The 14,111-nt window shown below is 56.4% G+C and overlaps 2 protein-coding genes across 2 annotated transcripts in view; both read right to left on the bottom strand.

The window, feature by feature from the left end:
• Window positions 1–572: 572 nt before the first annotated feature.
• On the bottom strand, window positions 573–3,401 carry Mafa (MAF bZIP transcription factor A). The gene has a single exon (XM_036208477.1). It carries the CDS (start codon window positions 2,987–2,989, stop codon window positions 1,904–1,906), a length of 1,086 nt encoding a protein of 361 aa, XP_036064370.1. The 5' UTR covers window positions 2,990–3,401; the 3' UTR covers window positions 573–1,903.
• Window positions 3,402–8,051: 4,650 nt separating this feature from the next.
• Zc3h3 (zinc finger CCCH-type containing 3) overlaps window positions 8,052–14,111 on the bottom strand; it is a 79,353-nt gene continuing 73,293 nt past the window's right edge. The window contains exons 10-12 of the mRNA XM_036208683.1: window positions 11,190–11,374; window positions 10,235–10,581; window positions 8,052–8,549 (exon numbers count right to left, since the gene is read on the bottom strand). Coding sequence (XP_036064576.1) covers window positions 8,518–8,549; window positions 10,235–10,581; window positions 11,190–11,374 — 564 coding nt within the window. The 3' untranslated portion in view covers window positions 8,052–8,517. The remainder of the gene's footprint in view (window positions 8,550–10,234; window positions 10,582–11,189; window positions 11,375–14,111) is intronic.

Consider the following 14,111-nt stretch of genomic DNA (forward strand, 5'->3'; position numbering starts at 1 on the left):
TTGTCTCAAGACTGAAGCTACTGTGCAATGGATGTAGAGCTCCGACTGACTTCTGACACAGAGCCACACTCTAGGCAGGAGCCCCTCTGGGCTCTAAATTTGCAAACTGCGGACCTTTACACTCTCATGAAGGGAGGGAACTGTCATCTAAAAGTCTGTAGCTGCCCACAGCCTCGAAAGGAAAGGTGAGATTCTCAGAGATCTCTCTTACTACACAGGTTGGGCTTGCATGCTTTGGAGAAAAGAGGCTGGGCCTCCCCCTGGGAGAGGGACAGCTGGCAAGAATGGCCAGGACAGCTCAGGCCACCAGGATACAGCTGCAATGAACTTGAACTCACCACCAAGGACGCCTGCAGCCTCTGCCCTGCCTCTATGGCAAGAGGGCCAGCCAGAGAATGCTGTCTTGGGTACTGACAGATACATTTCCCTCCTGGTCCAGTTCTCCCTGTTCTTGCCTCTCTGGACACGGCAGCTCAAGTAACACTCAATCCAAGGATTTCCATATTTTTCTATTCCAGAAGAAACATGTAAAAAATGAAAGCCACAGACATCAGCCAGGTTCCAGTGACTTTTGGATCTAAACAGATTTATTATTTTTTTTTAAATTTTTTCCTTTCCTCAGTTTCGTAACAAATGAAAAAAAAAAAAAAAAGAACACAACAAAAACCAACAACACAATTTTTTTTTCAACGAGTTGTCTAACGTCCTGTTCAGAAAGCTCAGCAGGAGCCTCCTGGGAGCAGCAGAGGACTGGAGGAGCCTCAGAGCACCGGAGCCAAGCCTCAGAAAACCAGATCTCAGCCCGTGCAGAAGCGCCCAGCTTAGAGTGCCCACCGCCGGGCCTCTCTCCCGGCTAGTCCAAAAAGCGACCAAGCTTTAAAAAAGATTCCACAAACGAAACACCATTTAAATTAAATAAAAACACCTTACCACCCGCCCATGCCAGGAGGCTCAGGCCTAAGCCTCCTCTTTAAAAATTTTCTTCTAGAACTGTGCATTACTTTTAAAATTCTTTCACTTCTCTGGAAGGTTAAAATAAGATATATTTCCCCGGAGTCATAAATACGATCTGGTGCATAGAGAAATAGCAGCGCGGGAGTCCGGGCCAGCCCCCACCCGGCTGAGCACGGCCAACCCCCCACCCCCCTCCCCCAGTCGAGTATAGCAGGGCAGTGGGACCGACACGCAGGTAAGTTCCTCGGCTTCCTCTACAGGGAGAACCGGACAGGGTGGGGACAAGCGGGCTGGAGGGCAGGCAAGGCCGGGACCCCTCGGAGCGAGCGAACGAGCGAGGGCACATGCGGGCACTCGCCGACCTCCGAGGGAGCACGGAGACCAGGGGATTCCTCTGGGTTTTCTAATTATCAAGCAAAATAAATATTCACGTTGTGAAAATAAGACCGCTTTAAAAAGGAGGAGGAGGAGGAGTAAAAACAGGGCTAGGAAAGAGAGACAGAAAGAAAGTCGACGGAGGAGCGCAGGGCCGGCGGAGGCTACCGGGAGCTGGTGGCAGCGCGGCCCCGCTGCGGGTGGGCGGAGGTCGGGACGCAGAACTGCGCTCCCCGTCTGTACAAGCGAACGTTGCCGAGGAAGTCAGACCCGGCTCGGGCTTCGCTAGGATTCACCATTCCCGGGGCGCCGAGGAACCTCGACAACGTCTAGACGGCGGCGACCCCGAGGTCGTTCGGAGCCGGTGGCTCGGCGGCGGAGGAGGCGCACCGCGGTAGCTACCTGGCGCTGGGAGCTTCGCGGCGGGACGCACCGGGCGGACGGGAGGACCACGGCAGCTGCACCGCCGCGCGCGCGCGCCGCGCGTGTCCCGGGCCTCCGAGTCCCAGCCGAGGCCGGGGCGGCCTGCGCCAACTTGTCCCCGGCGGCGGCGGCCAGGCCCAGGGTCCGGCGCTCACAGGAAGAAGTCGGGCGCGCCTTTGGCTGCACCGGGGCCAGCCTGCGCCGCCGGCGAGGGCTCCCGAGGGAAGCCGGCCCCGCCCGCGCCCCCGGGGCCGCCCCGGCCCGCCAACTTCTCGTATTTCTCCTTGTACAGGTCCCGCTCCTTGGCCAGACGCCCCACCTCCAGCTTCAGCTGCTCCACCTGGCTCTGGAGCTGGCACTTCTCGCTCTCCAGAATGTGCCGCTGCTGCACCCGCTTGAAGCGGCACGACTGCGCGTAGCCGCGGTTCTTGAGCGTGCGCCGCTTCTGTTTCAGTCGGATGACCTCCTCCTTGCTGAAGCCGCGGAGCTGCCGGTTCAGCTCCCGCACCGACATGGACACCAGCTGGTCGTCGGAGAAGCGCTCCTCCAGGCGCACGTGGTGGCCCGCGCCGCCTCCGCCGTGACCCGCGCCGCCGCCGTGGTGGCCCGCGCCGCCGTGGTGGTGGTGGTGGTGGTGATGGTGGTGGTGGGCAGAGTGGTGGTGGTGAGCAGCGTGGTGTGCGCCGTGGTGGTGGCCGGCACCCATGTCGTCCGCGCCACCGCCGCCCGAGAAGCCCTGGCCCCGGAAGGCCTCATAGGCCGCAGCGGCCGCCGGGTGGTGCGCGCCGTGGTGCGCGCCGTGGTGGCCGCTGCCGATGAGAGCCTCCACGGCGTCCTCGGGCGTCAGGTTGAGCGCCTCCGGGTTCAGGTGGTGCTGGTACCCGCTCATCCAGTACAGATCCTCCAGCACCGCTTTTCCTGAGGCGCCCCCGACAGCGCCGGGGCCTCCACTCGGCGGCCCCGGGGCGCCCCCGGCCTGAGCCGCGCCGCCCCCGCCGCCCGCGCCGCCGCCGGTGCCCGGACTGGGTGCGCAGAAGCTGGGCGAAGAGGGCACCGAAGAGCAGGGCGTGCTGAGGGGCGTCGAGGACAGCGAGCCGGGTGGCAGGCGGTGGCAGAAGCGCTCGGCCTCGGGCGGCTCCTTCTTCACCTCGAACTTCATCAGGTCGAAGTCGTTGACGTACTCGATGGCCAGTGGGCTGCTGGGCAGCTCTGCGCCCATCGCCAGCTCCGCGGCCATCGCCCGGGGCCCCAGCCCCGCCGCCGCCGTCGCCGCCGCCGCGCCCGGCCGCGCCCCGACGGGCGGCGGGGGAGCGGGGGGAGCCGCGGGCCTCTCTCCCCCTAGCTCCCCCCCCACTCCGGATCGAGGTTTGTGCCGCGGTGGGCGCAGGCTCTGGTCGCACCGCCGAAGGGTGCAGAAAAAGTTTCGTGCAGTCAACTCCCGGCTGCGCTCAGGGAGCGCCGCCGGCCAGGCCTCTCGGGCGGCCCCCCGGCCCGCTGCGGGCGGGCGAAGGGCCCCGATCCTGCGCTCCTCCTCCTGCTCCTCCGCTGTCCCAGCCTGGCGGGTGCAGAGGCCGCGCCCGGGGCTCCGCCGCGCTCGGGGCTCTCCCGCCCCGCCCCACGCCCCACCCGCGCTGCCAGCCGGCCCCGCCTCCCTCGACCCTGCACCGAGCCGCGCAAGCCTTTATAGAGACGCGCTCCTGGGCCCGCCTCCCCAGGTGGGGGCCGGCGCCCCCGGGCCAATCGGAGGCCCAGCCCTGCCGCCTTCATTTGCCTATCCCCATGGCAACCGGGAGCCCAGCTGTCAATCTCCTGCGGGAAACAGCTGTGGGAAGGGGTGGGGATGGGCCGCCGGCAAGAGGAGTGGGCAGGGCCCCCTGGTGGCCGCCGCGTGGGACTGCACAGCGGAGGGCGCGAGACCAAGCGTCAGACTTCTCTACCCCTGGGCCCTGAGGTCCCAGGGTCGCACGAGCAGAGGGTGCGGTGAAGGTGCGCCCAGGCGATTCCCTCGACGTCTCGGTTCCGCTAGGTGGCCTAGCTGGCTGTGTCCCGCACGCGGCACGACCGGCCTGGAGTCCCCAGAACGGGGACCTCTAACCATCCTGACACCGGTGACTCCGAGCTGCCCAGGGAGCGCCGGCTATTTTTATCCTGTGGTTGGGACGGGTTCAGGAATTCAGTCAACAAAGTTGCTGGCACCTCGGGCGGCGGCGGGATGCACGGTGGAACCGCAGGCCTCTGACCGGTGTGGTAGGTGGAGAGGGACAGATGCCTGTGGACCACCATGGGGCTAGGGGAGCAGGTCTCAGGGGCCACCTGAGGTAGAGGACCCATTGAATGCGATGGGGCCGACGAGCCTGGACGCCTGCCAAAGAGATGCCAAGCAGGGCCCACAAGGAATCTCAGACCCAGCTGCCCACCACTGCGGTTTGGAGGCGCCTTGCAGGGTGGGCGAGAGTTGAGGTGGCAGGTGGAAAACAGATTGCCATCTTCACTCCCACTGAATGTCTCTCTACACCTACTGGGAGGCAGACTCAGAGCAAGAGAAACTCAAGAAGAAGGAGGAGGGTAGCTGACAAGGAGGTGTGAGCTTTGCGACCCCCTCCCTCCCAGAATTCCCGACCCCAACAGAAGATGGAGAAAGAGTGAGTGCACTTAGGAGCAACAGCTGGGCATGACTCGGAGCGGGCGTTTTTCTCCTCTGTTATCTTTATTGTGGTTATACTCCTTTAACTATTTAAAACAGAAATCTTCAATGTAAACCATTTGTGCACAGAAAAAAAGCCTGGAAGGATGGTCACAAGATACCTATCCCAGGATGCCATGTCAGAGGCTTTGCCTGCTCCCTCTCAGGTGCCTGCCATTTTATAGGAAGAATGTCTGGCAGCTCCCAGAGCCTTCTTCCCACGATGTCCTGTGGTGCCCTGACTCTCTTCCCCTTCATATTCCCCTATGCAGGAGGAAGCAAACAAAAGCGTGAGGAACCCCCCCACAAAGGTCTCCCCTCAGCCTGTCCCAGAGGAGGCTTCAGAGACGCATTGCTGGGACACAGCTTGGGACTCTGGTGCTGAGGTGGTACCCACAGCCATGTCAGGGTACATGTCCCCTCTACAGATGAGAAAACAGGCTGTGAACAGTAACAGGCTTTGTCCAAGACGAGTGAACCTGGGCCTAAAGTGGGGTCTTTGAGATAGAGCATGAGGGCTCACTAAGTGAGCCCGTGTTTCAGCAGCCTGTCTCCTACAGCTTGGCAAAAGGCTGAGTCCCAGAAGCCCAGGGCCTTAAGGACGAGCTACAGGTCTGGGCATGGCATCCCATGTGCCCTTGGGCACACTGAGAGTAGAGGAAGGAAATACTGAAATACTGATACTGGACAGCCTGCCTCCTCCAGCCCTGTTGTTTTTTGGTTTTTGGTTTTTGTTTGTTTGTTTTGCCTGTCTACATTAAGAAAAAGGAAGAGAAAAAAAAAAAAAAAAAAAGCAAGCCAGGTATGGTGGCGCACACCTTTAATCCCAGTACTTAGAGGCAGGCAGGTCTCTTGAATTCAAGGCCTACCTGGTCAACAGATCAAGTTCCTGGACAGCCAGGGCTACACACACACACACACACACACAACCAAAACCAAAAATCTGCCTCAAAAAAAAAAAAAAAAAAAAAAAAAAAAGGCAAAAGGAGAATGTTGACTCCCTCCCAGTATGCCAAGAACCATCATAAGCACAGCACCTCAAAAAGTGTGTTCACTCACTGTCTCAGGGTGTCAGGTCAGGAACACAGTAGGCAGGGGCTGGCACTTGCTTCTGTTGGCATTTCCCAGGCTGCACTGAGCTGTGGTCTTATCTACAACAGGGTTTTGTTTTTTGTTTTTGTCTTTTTTGTTTTTTTTTGTTTTTTTGACTCTAGGACAGTTGTTGAGTTGCTGCTGGCTGGAGGCTGCTGGGTTGGCTGGGTGAAGTGTGGGGAAAGCCAAGGAGACAGGAGAGCCTCAGATGTGAGCAGAGGGAAGGGTAAGCCCTGAATGCTGGGAGATAGCTGGGGAGGGACTGCTTGGAAGAATAGCCAGGGCTGCGGGATCAAGGTCAGACTTGAGGGGGATGTTGAGGAGCCTGGGAGACCCAGGCCCAGGGATTCTTCAAGGACTCTGAGTAGAGGGGAATTGGATTGTGAGAAGTGATGGAGAGGTTAGGGTGCCCATAATGCCACCCCAAACAACCAGTACCACCTACTTCCTGAGATTACTCAAGGCTACTTGCTTGCTATTGGGCTCAGTGTACTTAGCTCAACAGCTCCAACGACTATTGGATGACAAATACACTTCCAGGAACAGTCTCTACCCTTGGGTCCTTTACTCAGAGGAAGCAACATCTGGGCCCTCTGATTAATGTAGCTGGAAGGCTCCTCAACTGGGAGGTGGATAGGTTGGCCTGCTAGCCTCAGGGGACCGGCTTTGGGGCTCATGAGTTCCTACTGCATGGCTCTGTCCAGCAGGCCCTACCACTGGCAGCTGCCCATATACACCCACATCTCACTTAGCTCCTTGGGACTTGGATCATGTGAGGACTAGCTGCCTGCTGCTCACTCTCCTGCAAGGTTGAAGATCTCTAGCCCATCCACCATGGTCTGGAGGCTGCATGTGCCTCTGTCAAGTGCTTGCTAAGTCCTGCAGATAGTAAAGAAGTGAGGTAGGGCCAGAAGAGCAGCACCTATAATGTCTGTCTCAGCCTATACCAGTACTAGTTGAGTACAAGTGCCCATTGGGCTAGTCAGGAGTCCAGCCTACAGTGGTGCTCACTTGGGAAGTGAGCACAAAGCATGAGGGTATGCTTGCCTAGAACCTACCTATGAAGCCAGAGTGCTTAAGGATCCCAGCCTGAGGAGCCCTTTGCCAACCTGTGGAGTATCAGCCTTAGGGCAAGAGGTGGGGGACAGGGAACAGGTCAATGCTGCAGCCTGGTATCCTGTAGCTAGGTCTACCCGAGGGAGACAGATCCTCCTCCTACCCAGGGAGAGGAGGGAGACAGATCTGTTTGCCAGAGACTTTCTTTTCATAGTGTCTCATGGGTGGGTACCCCAGAAGCACAGGGAGAATACAGAGATGGCCCTGGGTGGCTGTGGTATGTGTGGTACTCCATTTCAGTGGACTTAAGAGTTTCACATTCTAGGCAAACACTCTACCACTAGTCCAGCAACGTGTGCCTTCTCCACCCCCTACCTCCACCTCCTCTGCTGGTGCTCACATGGGAACCCTGGCTAAACAATGGAGGGTCCGCTTAAGGCCGGGGTTGTAGGTGGCATAGGGCAACGCCCCAATAAGGCATCTAGGAGCCACAGTTCATGCCAGGCAAGGACGCCTGCCTGGGTTGGACTTGCCAACAGGAAGAAACTCACCTTGGCCCGCCTACAGGCCCTGCCCATCAAGCTCCAGGGGTCCAGTGTCAGGGGACTCTGATCCGTTCACTGATGGGTGATCTCAGGTTTTCCTTTGGACTAGTTCAGGTTCAGAGCCCACTCTTCTACTCAACTCCCCACAGTAGGGCCTTGATAAGAGTGACAGGGTGATAGTGAGGGGTGCCGGGCCACATGGCTAGACCTGCCTATGCTGGACAGTTTTTGTGGATAAACGTGTTTTCTCATGGAGGCCTAGGTGAGGAAACTCACGTCCTTGGCAGGGGCTGTGGTGGAGTACAAACGGCATACCTGTATCTCCTATAGCCTGGAGGGCAGAGGTCTTTACCACCTGTGTGTGGATTGGGCACCAAGATCCCGAAAGACAGACTTGGTACAGCAGAGGCTGAGGGGCTTGGGGTTCTGAGTCACAGGGGTAACATGGGCCCAGGCTACATGGTAGTGGTCTCACACACCACACTACAGCATGGGCAGGAGCTGACCTATACAAATATTCAGTACACACACCAGGAGGTTGCTGGCCTGCATCACTGGGGGCCTGTAAGCAAATCCTTTGATGGTCCATGCCTCAACCTTGGAAGGGGCACTTGAATGACCCCGTGTGCAGTTTTCCCTCTCCAGTGAGGAGGCTTTTCCAAGCCATACTCCTCCCCAGGGTAGCTAGGCCCTCTCTTCCTCTGCCTTGGTCCCAGCCTGTCCCACATAACATCAGATTATGCTCTGAAGCCCAGCAAACCCCATTCGTGTTGACTTGGCCAAGAGGAAAGGCTGCTTCTGAGCCTCTGAAACACACCAGAGTTGGTTAGAACAGGATTAGTCCTGCCAAAGGTAGTACAGGGCTCCTCTCTGGTATGTCCAGGGTCCTGTGGTTGCGTAGTAGTCAAGACAGACCAACTAGACACAGGATAAAACCTTTATTGCTGAACATCAAATGCCCACCAGGGAATCCTGGCCAGTGGCCTCTTCCCTGGGCAGGAGTCCTGGATGGAGAGGGCTGGGCACAAATCCTACAGCTATTGCCACACCCACCACAGGAGACAGACTGGGGTGAACCTCACATGGCACCCTGATGGGTGGGGAGCCAGGGATAAATCCTAATGTGAGGCTGAGTGCCTTGGGTGGGGTGGGAGGAGGGGGAGGAACAGGGAATGGACAGGGCCTTGGCTTGAGGAAGGAGAACAAGGCCTGGGCACACAAAGGCCTCCAAAGGCTGTAAGCCAAATGGGAGGAGCTATGTGCCCCTGCTTATAGCCCCAGCTGGGCTCAGTGGCAGGCTGCTTCTCCTCAGGAGCAGTGGTGGGTAGAGCCTCCATCTTCTCCAGGGGTGAGGGTCTGAGGTAGGTGTGGGCTGGTCCCCAGGGAGCCTCACAGGCGTGGTTTGATGTGTAGCGGCTTCCCTGCAAAGAGAGCAAAGGTCAAGTATCAAGCCACTCCAGCCCAGAAGGAACTTCCCCACTCCAAGTTTCTGGCTGAGGCTCAGGACAGGGCAAACTACCAGCCCAGGCCTGCCAGCAAGGGTCTGCAAGGAGCCAGGTGTCCTCCAGCTCTGATCTACCTCTTCAGTGCCTGCCGCCAGCCAGGCCCTGAGAGGGAAGGCAGAGAGGGAAGGGGACCTACGGACCCTGCCAGTTCAAGGTCTTTCTGGACTGTGTGGCCGCTGAGGAGGGCCAGGCAGCCCCTGTACAGTGGGCCCTCAGGTGGGAGCCACAACACTCAGAAGGCCAAGCTATAAATACTGGGCACGTGCAGACACCTGCCACACTCACACCTGAGAGCAAGGCTGCCAGACACAGACAAGGCAGGTGTGCTTCCCACATGGAAAACTGAGATGTGTGCAAGCAGGTGGCCCCAGGGGTGAGGTGAGTAAGACCAATAGAAGCTGACAGGGCCTGGAGGCAGGAGGGCAGGAAAAAGAGGGTCCCTGGAATAGCATGTCCTGAGGGCTCCTGCCTGGTGAGAGCTTTCTTTTCATAAATGTTCTGTGTCATTCTCCCAGGTTGACAGTATCCCGCTGGCCACAGCTATTTCAATGTGGCTATGTGGCACGACCCACGTGCCCCTGTAAGACCTCTCTTCTCGTGGCGGGGTTCCTTTCTTCAGGGCTGTTAATTCCATTCACTGTCCAGCCAGCCAAAGACAGGAGTGAGGCCCAGCAGCTGGGCCCAGGCCTGCAGATTCAACTCCCTCGGCCAGGTTAGCCCCCATTTGTCCTCTGGGCTGCTTCAGAGGCACAGCTAGGCTTCCTGCCAGAGACTGTCCCAGGCTCAGCTGCACCCGCCCCTCCAGCTCCCTTCCTGGCTGAACAAGCCTCATGAGCTTTCTGGAGCCCTCTTCTAGTCTGTCTAAACTATAGGTAGGGTCTAAGTACCCTATGGCTCCTTTGGTCCTGGGATTCACTTTTGGGTTCATGATCTTTACAAACACACACTGCCTCAAGGTCCACAGCTGCTCACTAGTCAGTGGCCACCTACATGGAAGGAACTGTTGCCCCATTTAGGTTCCAGTTGGGCAAGGCCTGGTATCATCCACTCTGCACCCAAGAAGGACGATGTAACCAGGAGGCAGCCCCTACAGCAGGCGCTTCAGTGTGCTCAGTGGGGCTGTTAGAGAAGCCTGCAGCAAGCATCTTCCATTAACGTTACGGCCGTGAAATATGACAATAAAATGATAGCCGTATGGTCGCAAATTTGCAGCCCGCCGAGCTGCGTGGGGTTTATCGTCACTCAAACGCGCAGAGAGCTGTAAAATGTTTACAGAAAGGGTCGTTTGCAGCCATAAAATCCTCTTTTCTCTCCTAAACAAGGCTGAGTGGAGCCATTTACCAAGCCCCAAACGCTCATTGGGGAGAGGGAACATCTGTTCTCTCCAGGAGTGTGCGGTGATCTTCCAGAACAAATTAACAGAAATGGGTGCTTTCTAATTAAATCAGCCCTCGCTGGGGTGGTCTTCAAGGCGGCCACTGCTGTGCTTGCTCCTCACTGGCCTGCCCTGGGCACCTGGTACACTGACTCCCAGGCCCCACCCAGAGATGCCATTCTGAAGTACACATTTTAAAAGATCCAGGAGGGACTAGACTGCTCACCTGAGTCCTTGGTGCGGGGGCTCCTGGGGGACTGGGGCCCACTCTGGCTTCCTGGGCTCGGGGAGGAATGCAGGGAGATGAAGGATGGCAGCTTGCAGAGGCTGCTGGAGCCTGTTCCTGAGCCTGTCCCACCTGTCCCAGAGGCGGCTTCTTCCTGGTCCAAGGATGGGGTGGGGGAGCTAGGAGAGGGGGAGGAGGAAGGGGAGGAGGCAGCGGTGGCCTTTGAAGACAGGGTAGAGGTGGAGGCTAATACCCTTGGGGAGTGGGGAGGGGAAACTGGGGCCTCAGTTCTGGAGGCCAGACCACTGGACATCAGTCTGGCAGGGCGCTGAGCAGTCGAGTGCTTCCTGCATGGAAGGGGGAACAATAGTGAGGGTGGGTGACTTCTCCCGCAGATAGTGGAGAGAAAGGGTACTTGTCAATTATTTGCATGGCACCTATCCTTAAACAGGGCTTCTAGACTCTCACCTCCATACCCAACCCTAGAGGCTATTGGGCATATCTATACAGATCTAAGCCTGGTGTACAGTCCAAGGACAAGCTGGTTTCAGAGCCTTTGACCTGAGGCAGATGGGGCTGAAGCCTGTGAGATTCCAGCTCCATTCCTCACCTTCTGGGGTCTAGGGTTCATCTGCAGGGAGTCCCCACAATCCACAGGAGATGGGCACAATTCTGGTTTCCCTATCCTTCAGGGGCATACTCCTCCTACCAAGTAAGGAGTGGGTTTCTGAAAGCCTCCATGCATGGGGATGTTTGTGACTATGTCCACATTTAGGGATCTAGAATATAGGCATCTTAGGAGCTCTTGTCTCCAACTGAGATTCCCTTTTGGATCTAAAGCCCACAGTTTTGGGGTGAGACTTTACCCCAGAGGGTCCTAAATGTCCTTAGAGCAGGGATGGGCCACCTCCAGTTCACATAAGCTCACATATGCAGCACCCATATGACCTGTCACCTGAGTACATGGCCAGCTGAGGCCCTGCTTCTGGGGGCCCCATCACTGGGCCCTGGGGTAGGAGGTGCAGCTGTCCGCCGGCCATGTCGCTTCTGGTTACGATGGAGCAGCTGGCACTGGTCACCACGGGGACAAATACCCTTGCGGGCAAAGTCAGGACACAGCAGCGTGTGCTTCTTCTTACACTAGGGGAAGAATAATAGTTGGTAGGGCTAAGCGGATGCTATGGCTACACAGAGAGAGGAGGGCCAAATACAGCCCAGTGAGAGCCCACTGACCCTGTAAGCTGCCCACCAGGTCTCACCAAAGGCTGCTTGGTGGAATGATGAGGCCACCAGGCTAGAGTTGTTCCACCTGGACATGAACTGAGGGTAGGGCCAGGGCCAGCACCTGCCTGGGGATTCCCAGAGCCTGAGGCCAGGCCATTGCTGGGGCTCTGCCTGTCTGCTCTGCCTGTCTGTCTCTGTTCCAGTGGGTGTGTTTGGAGCAGAGGAAGGAGGGTGGGGCTTGAGGCCTCAGGGGACCTCATGGGATAGGGTTTGGGCCAGGAGCCCAGGCTAGCAGGCAAGGCAGGTCGGCTGAGGCCGGGCATCACTGGGTTAGGGCTGGGCCAGGCACTCAATCCATGGCACCTGTCATGGGGCTAATTATACCAGTGTAGAGGCTAGGGGGAGGGCATGCCAGGCAGCAGGTGTCCAAGGCCAAGACTTAGATTCAGTTCTGTCCACCAGACCACACCAGGGACTCCAGCAGCCTCTGCCCAGTGTACAGTGGCTAGGCCCAGCCAGGGGGAGACTCCGAGATGTGTGCTCAGGGCTCCCAAGCTCTACTCTAGTCCAGCTACTACAAATCCAAAGCCTCTCCAAGGGAGGGTTACTAGCTCCCTCCCCAGTTTGGATGGGCACATCTTGGCAGAGAGAGCCAGAGCCTAGTTAATCTTGGGCACCCAAATTATACTTCCCATTGGAACAGGAAACAAGAAGCCCCAGGTCAAAATGAGACACCCCACTGAACTCACAGGATCTGTCAAGAGTTGAAAACTCACAATCAGTCACGGTACCAGAGCAGCCCATGCTAAGTCAGGGTATAGAATGGTATTCCAGCAGGAGACAGGACTCACAGTCTTACAACCACATCCTCACAGGCCGTGTGACCTCCCTATTAGAATGCGTCTTGTGAGGGAGGAGGGTATCCCCTGTCCCACAACTAGGACAAAGCCTGGCAGACAGCCTCACGGAGTGGGACACACTTCTTTAGCAGGCATCCAGCGGCACTGAAAGAGCCGTGCAGAGTAAGCACCCTAGTGGGACTTGCTCCTGTGATGTGGGTGCCCCACCTGCCCTGCAAGCAAGTGAAGGCAAGGTTCCTCCCTTCACAGACTCACTTATTTACTCCTACAAGGAATGTGAGCTCCTGTGCACTGGGCCCAGTTAGCAACCTGGGCTTAAAACTCAGGGCACCCTGACAGAGAAAATAAAAGCTGGAATGGCCAGAGAACAAAAGACTCACTGCCAGCATGCATGTGGCACATGTGAGCCAGTGCAGGTGTGTGTACAGTGTGAACAGTGACACTCAAGTAGTGCCAAGTGCCCCACAATCTAGTTCATCAAGCTATAGGAATCAGAGATGGGGCCCACCTCACTCCCAGAATGGGACACAGGCCACTCACTGATGCAAAGGCCTGACCAGTGACATACCCAAGCATCTGGAGTTAGGCTTGCACTGTTCTATAAGCAGCTGGACTATACGTGGGAACACTATGATAGTCACCACTGTCTGTGGAGGGCAGTGTAGTCCCTAGAATCCTAGAGCCTTAGGTGTTTGTGTAGAAAAGAGAACCCATCTCCAGAGATGAGAGACAGCAGAGAAATGAACCAAAGAAATGTGAAGGAAAGAGGTAAAACATAGCAGGAATTAAAGCCAAGAAACTCAAAGGGTGTCCCTTCTCATAATTAATAATCAGGAAGCAAGGGACCAACACAGAGGCAATGCTATCACAGAAGTAAAACTAGATGCTGAGGATGAGCAGAGACACGAGGCAGGGTGCAACTCAATGACACAGTGCAAGCCACGTGTGTGTGAAGCCTCTGGCCCAATCACCTGCACTTACAAAGACAAAAGACCTATGCCACATCAAAAACAAGCTTTATGCCAATCAATCTGAATACACAGGTGAAATCGACAAGTTCCAGAAAAATTGACAAGGAATAACAAAACTTGGATTTTCCTATTGCCATAAAGGATTTTCAGTCAGTATTTAAGGAAGTTCCAGCCCAAAGAGTTTTCATTATAATTTTCCAAGATTTTCCAAGACACAATTCTACTTCACAAACAGATCAAATCCACAGAGGAATAAAACAGAGCAGCACAGTCTGTGTGGCCAGAGTCTTGAGAGGACAAAGGCTTGCCATGAGGAGAACACCCAGGCCGACTCCGCACCTGAGGAAGCTGTAGGCAGAGGTGCTAAGCGACCAGGACCACAAGAAAATCAACACACAAAACCAACCGAACAACAGGTAGAAGTGAACTACAAAAAGATGACGACTGGGGGCTGGCAGGATGGTCCTGTGGGTAAAAGTCTTGCCCTGAAGGCCTGATGAACTGAGTTCAGCTTCAGGAACCCACACAATGGCTAGGAATGAGAGCGGAATCCTCAGCTGTCATCTGACTTCCACATACATGCCATGACAAGTGGCCCCCCTCACACACACAGCAGTAATAAATAAAAATTAAAATTAAAAAAAGAACACCAAGTATCGTGGCTTAATCCCAGCACTCTGGAGGTAGAAGTAGGCGGATCTCTATGAGTTCCAGGCCAGTCTGGTCTACACAGTGAGTTCCAGGACAACCAGGGTAGGAGAGATGGCTTGCTGGCTAACATTGAGAGGACCCAGCTTCAGTTTCCAGAGCTCATGTCAATCA

This window comes from Onychomys torridus, chromosome 16, assembly GCF_903995425.1.
Source record: "Onychomys torridus chromosome 16, mOncTor1.1, whole genome shotgun sequence".
NCBI lineage: Eukaryota > Metazoa > Chordata > Mammalia > Rodentia > Cricetidae > Onychomys > Onychomys torridus.